This window comes from Mobula birostris, chromosome 8 (assembly GCF_030028105.1).
Source record: "Mobula birostris isolate sMobBir1 chromosome 8, sMobBir1.hap1, whole genome shotgun sequence".
Classification (NCBI taxonomy): Eukaryota; Metazoa; Chordata; class Chondrichthyes; order Myliobatiformes; family Myliobatidae; genus Mobula; species Mobula birostris.
Window position 1 is genome coordinate 18,055,247 of NC_092377.1, and position 8,441 is coordinate 18,063,687.

Below are 8,441 nucleotides of genomic sequence, written 5' to 3' on the forward strand. Positions count from 1 at the left end.
TCGGCCTCAGAGATGACCAAGCTGCCAGTTGCATCATCTGCAGGTCTCCTCAGGGGCTCAGTAATGGCAACATCAAATTGAGCGTAAAGAAGATTTAGCTCATCTGGGAGCGAGGCATCGATGTTGGAAACTTCACTGCATTTAGCCTTGAAGTCTGCGATGGTGTGCAGACCTTGCCATAAGCTGCGTGTGTTGTTCGTGGAAAGTTGAGTTTGAATCTTGTCCCTGTATTGTTGTTTCACTGCCTTGATGACTTTGCGCAGATCATAGCTGCATTTCTTGAGATCTTGTTGATTACCGGCAGTGTAAGCTTTGTCTCATGCGGTAAGTGCTGCTCGAACGGAAATGTTCGGAACTGTTGATCCAGGGTTTCTGATTTGGAAAGACCCTGACCGATTTCTGGGGGACAACATCCTCAATGCACTTCCCGATGAAACTCGTGTTTGACTCCTTCCGTGAACTCGGAGACACCCTCCTCATGGAAGACATTCCAGTCGACGTCATCAAAGCAGTCCTGCAGCATGGAGGCCAATTGGTCGGACCAACAGTGGATGGTTTTAACTATGGCCCCCTCTTGTTTCAGTTTCTGCCTGTACTTTGGCAGCAGAAAAATGGAGGAGTGATCTGATTTTCCAAATGGGAGGCAGAGGAGCACTTTGTAAGCATTGCGGAAGGGAAAGTAGCAGTGGTTGAGCATGCTACCTCCTCGTGTGCTCACCCGGATGTGTTGGCAAAAGGCCTTTGACAAGGTGCCACACATGAGGCTGCTTACCAGGAGTCCATGGTTTTACAGGAAAGATACTAGCATGAGTAGAGCATTGGCTGATTGGCTGGAGGTAAAGAGTGGGAATAAAGGGAGCCTTTTTTGATTGGCCGAGTGGTATTCCGCAGCGGTCAGTGTTGGGACCGCTTCTTTTTATATTGTATGTCAATGATTTGGATGACAGATTAGCTTTGAGGCCACTACAGATGATATGAAGACAGGTGGAGGGGCAGATGGTGTTAAGGAAGCAGGGAGGTTGCAGAAGGATCTAGATAGATTAAGAGAATGGGCAAAGAAGTGGCAGATAAAACAGTGTTGGGAAGTGTATGGTCATGCACTTTGGTAGAAGGAATAAAAGCATACACCATTTTCTAAAAGGCGAGAAAATTCAAAGATCTGAGTTGCAAAGGGACTTGGGAGTCTGTGCAGGATATCCTAAAGGTTAATTTGTAAGTTGAGTCAGAGGTGAGGAAGGCAAATGCAATGTTAACATTCATTTTGAGAGGACTAAAATATAAAAGTAAGGATGTAATGCCGAGGCTTCATCTGAGGCTATATAAGGCACTGGCGAGGCCTCATTTGGAGTATTGTGAGCAGTTTTGGGACCCTTACTTAAGAAAGGATTTGCTGACATTGGAGGGGGGGTCAAAGGAAGTTCAGGAGAATGATTCTGGGAATGAAAGGCTTATCATTAAATCTATCGAATATTTAAAGGCCTAGATAGAATAGATGTAGAAAGGATGTTTCTTATGGTGGGGGAGTCTAGGACCTGAGGGCACAGCCTCAGAATAGAAGTAAGTCCATTTGGAACAGAGATGAGGAGAAATTTCTTTAGCCAGATGGTGGTGAATCTGTGGAATTCGTTGCCTCAGGCTGCAATGGAAGCCAGGTCATTGAGTGTATTTATTTAAGGCAGAGGTTGATCGGTTCTCAGTTAGTCTGGGTATGAAAGATTATGGAAAGAAAGCAGGAAAATGAGGTTCAGAGGGAACTGGATCAGTCATTTTGAAATGGCAGAGCAGACACGATGGGCCGAACAGCCTAATTCTCTGAGGCCCAAAACACTGGTTTTAAATTTATCTAGAACAAAATTAAATTAACTCTAGTCACTAGTAATATCTCTAGACTCACATCAAGGTTCATTGAGGTTGTTATTGCTGGGGTTGGTAATGGGGACAAGCTCACACTACCTATTAAATGCTTCCAACAGTGTGCATCTCAAATAGCCTCTGGCAACCAAGTCTAGCTCCTGGCCTTCACGTGTGGCTTAGCTAATAAGCCTGGCGGAACCATTTCTACTGACAGAAGGGGCAAAGGCAGGCTACTGGCACCTTAAAATCAGTCGCTTCGGGCAGACGGGGCTCGTTAGGTATGGTTGGCAGCTCATCCAGAAGGAAAACTCTGATCTCAGACCTCCGCTGCCTTGTGGTTATACCCACTCAAGGGGAAGGCTTCGGGAGTAAACCCCGAGGGAAAAATCCAGGAGCTGGAGCCCCTAAGGCAGTCCTACGTTGAGCTCAATGCTGACAGGCAACCCCTCGACGCTGCTGGTACCAAACTCTGCCGTCCCTTTAGGTTCATCAGATGTGTGGAGAGGGGGAGCTTGCTACATGGGCAACAGCTTGCTCTCAGTATTGTACTGCCCTGGCTTGCATATTCGACAGCTAGGACACAACATCCATAGTCAACCCTGACCGACGGAGGCCTCCTTCACTCACGTCAATGCAGATAGTCGGTCAACCATGAACATTGTGTGAAATACCTGAGGCAACCTCCGAATGACTGATTCAACTGTAAGCACCATTAGAAACATCAGCTTAGAACCTTATTAAATGTGTTTCCCCAAAACCAATCACCTGAAAACCAAGGTGCTTTTACAAAACTTGACTCAAAAGTTTAGTTTTTTTAAGATGTGCACTACAGTTTCAGCATGCTTAAACATGATGATGCAGTTCGACATATGTATTCCAGTAGATCAAACAACGGGCTCACTTCTGACAGAATTGTGCCATGCAACTGAGAAAACGAACAGCTGAGTTCACTAACTACAATATCCCTTTGGCTATAATACCTTTTCCAATCATACCAGAATACGCAAGTCTGTTTGTCTGGTGCATGCCAAAGCCGCTAGACCAGAAGGGACCAGGGCTCGGATAACGGGGCGGAGGGGAGGAGGGGAGGAGGGTGCCAAACGGCAGGATAAAGACAAGCGAGACTGAGGAAAGGAGGCAGATAACCAGGGACGGGAATGTGAGCTAACATGAAGTTCAAGGGGGAAAAGGTGGAGGGTGAATGTGGTGGGGAGGTGTGAGGTGGGGTAAAACTTGTTGTGGAATGTGTGCTGAATACGTGGGGATTCACTGGGGTGAATGTGTTGTGATCCTTGGGGAAGACAGGTGCCTGTGTTGAGGCAGATGTGAACTTGTGGGGAAGGAATGAGAAAGGTATTCATTGGGTGGAAAGGGGCTGTTACTTGGTGGCAGGGTGACCAGTGACCAGTGCGGAGGTCCCCACAGTAGTGCAACGGTTAGTGTGTTTCTATTACATCTCGGGGCGTTGGAGGTTGGAGTTAAATTCCAACCTCATCTGTAAGGGGCTTGTCCATCCTCCCTGCAGAATGCGAGGGTTCCCTCTCGGTGCTCTGATTTCCTCCCACAGTCCAAAGACACGGAGGTTTGCAGGTTAATTGGTGATTGTAAATTGTCCTGTAACTAGGGTTGCTTCTCCGGGTGGGGGGGGGGCTTGAAGGGCCTATTCCACACTTTGTCTATATATAAATAAACAGTTATGTGGAGACAGGGATATTACCTCTGAAGGGAGAAGAGTCTGGGTGAGCTGAAGGGGTTGTTGGAAGCCGGGGTACAGTCTGCGGCTGGGGATGTTTGAGGTGGAAATCTGTCTGTGAAGGAGGGTGTTTGGGGGTCTATTATCGTCTGCCTATGGAGGTTCAGTGTTTGGAGAGAGTGTTTTTGTGCGGAGGAGGGGTCTGTCTGTGAAGGAAGGGGGCTGCTTTCTGGAGGGGGTGTTTGAGGGAGTACTTGGGGCTGACAGCGGGAGGTGAGGGGTTTTTATGGAGAGGTGTTGACCGTGGAGCGGCCTGGTCTGTCCGGCAAAGAATGCTTCTTCCCAGGGGCTTCCTCAGGCGGTTCTGTTCCCTGCCGCCACTGGAATCCCAGTAGTCGCCTATCGCCCGACATGTCCTGGCCCCGGTGACTGACCTGACCGGGAAGCTCCCCGTCCATCATCACTGCCTGGTACACAGAGAACGCCGACACACGAGGCTCCGCCATCGCTCCCCGCCTGCGTCATGACGTACCTCCGGACGGTTCCGCCAATTGGAGCACGCTCTCCCTTAGCTCCGCCCACACCCGGGAGCGTTGACTGTATGAATGAAACGCCAGAAATCCTAATGAACTTCACTAACTCCAACAAGGGTTTTTGTCGGGACTCCTCTTTAATAGTCAGCTAATCAGCAGAACACAGGAAATGTAAAATATCAGAATCAGGTCTATTATCACCGGCATGCGACGTGAAATTTGTTAACTTAGCAGCAGCAGTTCGATGCAATACATAATCTAGCAGAGAAAAACAAAATAATAAATAAAATAAATCAATAATAATAATAATAAATAAACAAGTAAATCAATTACGTATATTGAATAGATTTTAAAAACGTGAAAAAACGAAATACTGTATATTAAAAAAAGTGAGGTAGTGTCCAAAGCTTCAATGTCCATTTAGGAATTGGATGGCAGAGGGGAGGAAGCTGTTCCTGAATCGCTGAGTGTGTGTCTTCAGGCTTCTGCACCTCCTACCTGATGATAACAGTGAGAAAAGGGCATGTCCTGGGTGCTGGAGGTCCTTAATAATGGATGCTGCCCTCCCGAGACACCGCTCTCTGATGATGTCCTGGGTACTTTGTAGACTAGTGCTGGAGCTGAATAAATAATGTCCCACCTGATATGCTGTATGCTCTCCAGTGGTCACAGTAGTAACGTGTGATGGAAGGTCAAGCCTACCAGTGGACTCCTCAGTCGACCTCAAACCAGGTCAACAGCATCTGGACCTGCAGGCGGCCGGCCGAGTGTGGGTGAAGAGAGAAAGGGAATGGATCCAGCTCCTTTGACTTGGCGGACATTTGGGGAAATCTCCACCCCGTCTCCTTCACCAAAGGGCGGTCTGAAGGAGGGGGCTTTCGGATCATCTACGTTTCACAGGCCTGTGTCTCAGCGGGCTCCTGCAGCCAGGATGACAAAAGGATGTTATCACCCTGGAGGACCACGTGAATGGCGATTGTGCTTCAAAGAAAAGACATGCTGTCGCTACTATCCTTTTCTTCTTTTACCTCGTTATTTGATTTTGTACTATTTCATTATATTTGTAATTTATAAATGTTTCTACCTTTGCACTACACTGCTGCCACAAACCAACAAATTTTGTGTCAACACATACTCAGCAGGTTAGACAGCATCTATGGAGATGAATAAACAGCCGACGTTTTAAGCTGAGATCCTTCTTTGGGACATGTCAGGGATAATAAATCTAATTCTGATTCTGAACCAGCCACACTGAGTGTATAAATGGGACAACACCAAGTACATAAAAAATATTACATCATGTTTTTCCTCTGTATATATATTTATTGCAAATGATTTTTTAAAATAAAAAGAACATGGTAGTGTAGTGGTTAGCACAACACTTTACAGTGCCAACAACTCAGGTTCAATTCTCGCCACTGTCTGAAAGGACTTCTGAAAGGTTCTCCCCACAACCGCGTAGATTTCCTCTGGGTGCTCCGGTTTCCTCCCACAGTCCAAAGACGTAACGGTTGGTAGGTTAATTGGTCACTGTAAATTGTCACATGGCTAGGCTAGGATTAAATCTGGTATTCCTGGGTGGAGCAGCTCGAAGGACCGGAAGCTCCTGCTCGGTGATGTATCTCAATAAATAAAAAATACACTTGGACCTGCACCTTCATTGGGTCTGGGAGGTGGGGCTTAGGTTGCATGGGAAATTGGGCAAGGGGATGATGGGACACAGATACGTGGGCAGGGGAGGGAGAGGTAGGCTTTGTCTGGAGCTCAGGTTCTCTGACCTGAGCCTGTGTCTCAAGGGGTTCGAGTGATATTGGATGGTCATGAGGGAGAATGGGGAGAGGGGTGGCAATGCCAAGGAAAAACAGCAAAAGTAACTATTTCATGACAATATCTGAGAAAGAGTGTTGCATTGTGTCAAAAATCAGAAAGTGTAGATAGTGGGATTCTGAAAACTTAATTGGGTGTTCATACTTCATTCTGTTCTACACTGCAGAAAACACCACTGACCGCTCTGCAGGTCACCACTGCTCAATCCACAGGCAAGTCCAGGGAGGTGCAGGAGCATTTACTGGACTGCTTTGAACTGGTGGACTGGCCATTATTCAGTGGTTCGTCTTCAGATCTGAATGAATATGCCACGGACAACATCAACTTCATCAAGACCTGCATTAATAGGTGTGTGCCTTTGAGGACATTCCCAGTTTTCCAATCCAGAACGTTTGGATGACTTAGAAGATTCGCAGTCTGCTGAGGGCTAGATCTGTGGCATTCAAAGTTGTGATCCAGAACTCTACAATAAATTGGGGCCACGGTAGTGTAGCAGTTAGCGTGATGCTACCTCAGCTTGGAGTGTTCCAAGGTTCAGAGTTCAATTCAGGAGCTGTTCTGTAAGGAGACTCTGTAAGTCTTCCCTGTGGAATGTGTGGATTTTCTTTGGATCCTCCTGTTTCCTTCCACAGTCCAAAGGGTAAGTTAACTGGTAATTGTAAATTGCCCTGTGATTAGGTTAGGGTTAATTAGGTTTGTCAGGGGTTGCTGGGGTAGGCTGGAAGGGCCTATTCCATGCTGTATTGCTGAATAAGCTTTAAAAAAAAACCTATAAAAAGCTATTATGCTATTTCTTGCTGAAGCCTAACAACATGAACAGCAGTGATGATTCACTCTCCATTGAGCTCAATGCTTTCTATGCACAATTTGTAAGAAAGGTTAGACCACACCTATGTGAATCCCCACAGCATCCAGTGACCCTGTGACCTCCGTCCTGAAAGCTCATTTCAGAACAGCCTACACGATGTCAGGCCCCAACGCCTGACTGGCCACTGAAAACTAGTGCCAACCAACAGATTGCAGGGTTCAAGGACATCGTAATTGAATTGAATTGACTTTATTGCTTACATCCTTCATATTCACAAGGAGTAAAGATTTTAATGTTACATCTCTGTCTAAATGTGCAACGTGCAACTTATAGTAATTTAAATGTACGGCAGGACTGTCAATTAAACATGAAAACATAGTTGCATCAGCATGAATTAATCAGTCTGATGGCCTGGTGGAAGAAGCTGTCCCGGGGCCTGTTGGTCCTGGCTTTTATGTTGCGATACCGTTTTCAGTAACAGCTGGAATAGATTGTGGTTGGGGTGACTCGGGTCCCCAATGATCCAACGGGCCCTTTTTACACACCTGACCTTGTAAATGTCCTGAATCATGGGAAGTTCACAACTACAGATGCACTGGGCTGTCCGCACCACTCTCTGCAGAGTCCTGCGATTGAGGGAAGTACAGTTCCCATACCAGGCAGTGATGTAGCCAGTCAGGATGCCCCTATAGAAGGTTCTTAGGATCTGGGGGCCAATACCAGACTCGTTCAACTGTCTGAGGTGAAAGAGGTAGTGCTGGCATTTTTCGCCACACAGCCGGTATGTACAGACCACATGAGATCCTCGGTGATGTTTATGCCAAATAACTTAAAACTGTTCCCCCTCTCAACCCCAGATCCATTGATGTCAATAGGGGCTAGCCTGTCTCCATTCCTCCTGTAGTCCGCAACCCTCTCCTTTGTTTTTGCGACATTGAGGGAGAAGTTGTTTTCTTGACACCACCGTGTCAGGGTGATAACGTCTTCTCTGTAGGCTGCATCATTATTATTTGAATCTTTCACTGTTGCAATCAAACATTCCTTCCTGCTTCAAAAGAGCATCAATCATACCAGCGCCCAAGAAGAGCATGGTGAGCTGCCTCATAGAGTCATTGAGAAGTACATTACAGAAGCAGGCCCTTTGGCCCCTCTAGTCCATGCTGAAACCATTTAAACTGCCTATTCCCATTGACCTGCACCAGGACCATAGCTCTCCGTACCCCTACCATCCATGTCTCCATCCAAACTTCCAAACATTGAAATTGAGCTTGCTATCATGGAGGGCTTCCAGACCAGTCGGGCTGACCAGAAGTGCACTGAGAGCGGTAAGTGTAAAGGAGTTGGGGGCTTGCTGTTTTGGTTAACAACGGATGGTGCAATCCTGGTCATATTATGATTGAGGAACGTGTTTGTAGACCAGATATTGAACTTTCTGCTGTTGGACTCCGGCCATATTCCACCGAGATACAACACTGGGCTTCATGGGAGGTTGTTCCTGCCTGTGGCTTTCGAACTTTGCAGCTCCTCCCGTGGAGGGTCAGACACCCTGAGCCAATAGGCTGGTCCTGGACTTATTTCCATCTGGCATAGTTTGCATTTTGTTGTTTGATTGTTTGTGGTTTTTGTATTTCTATAATTATGCTCTATTCTTTGTTGGTGCAGCTGTAACAAAACTCTATTTCCCTCGGGATCAATAAAGTATGTCTATGTCTATATACCACTTGTA

At 46.6% G+C, this 8,441-nt stretch overlaps 1 protein-coding gene across 2 annotated transcripts in view; it reads right to left on the bottom strand.

Annotated features, from left to right (window-relative positions):
• Positions 1-4,066, bottom strand: part of riox1 (ribosomal oxygenase 1) — a 92,830-nt gene extending 88,764 nt beyond the window's left edge. For both annotated transcript variants that reach the window (XM_072264863.1, XM_072264864.1), the window contains exon 1: positions 3,982-4,066. In XM_072264863.1, coding sequence (XP_072120964.1) covers positions 3,982-4,053 — 72 coding nt within the window. In that variant the 5' untranslated portion in view covers positions 4,054-4,066. The remainder of the gene's footprint in view (positions 1-3,981) is intronic.
• Positions 4,067-8,441: the final 4,375 nt, after the last annotated feature.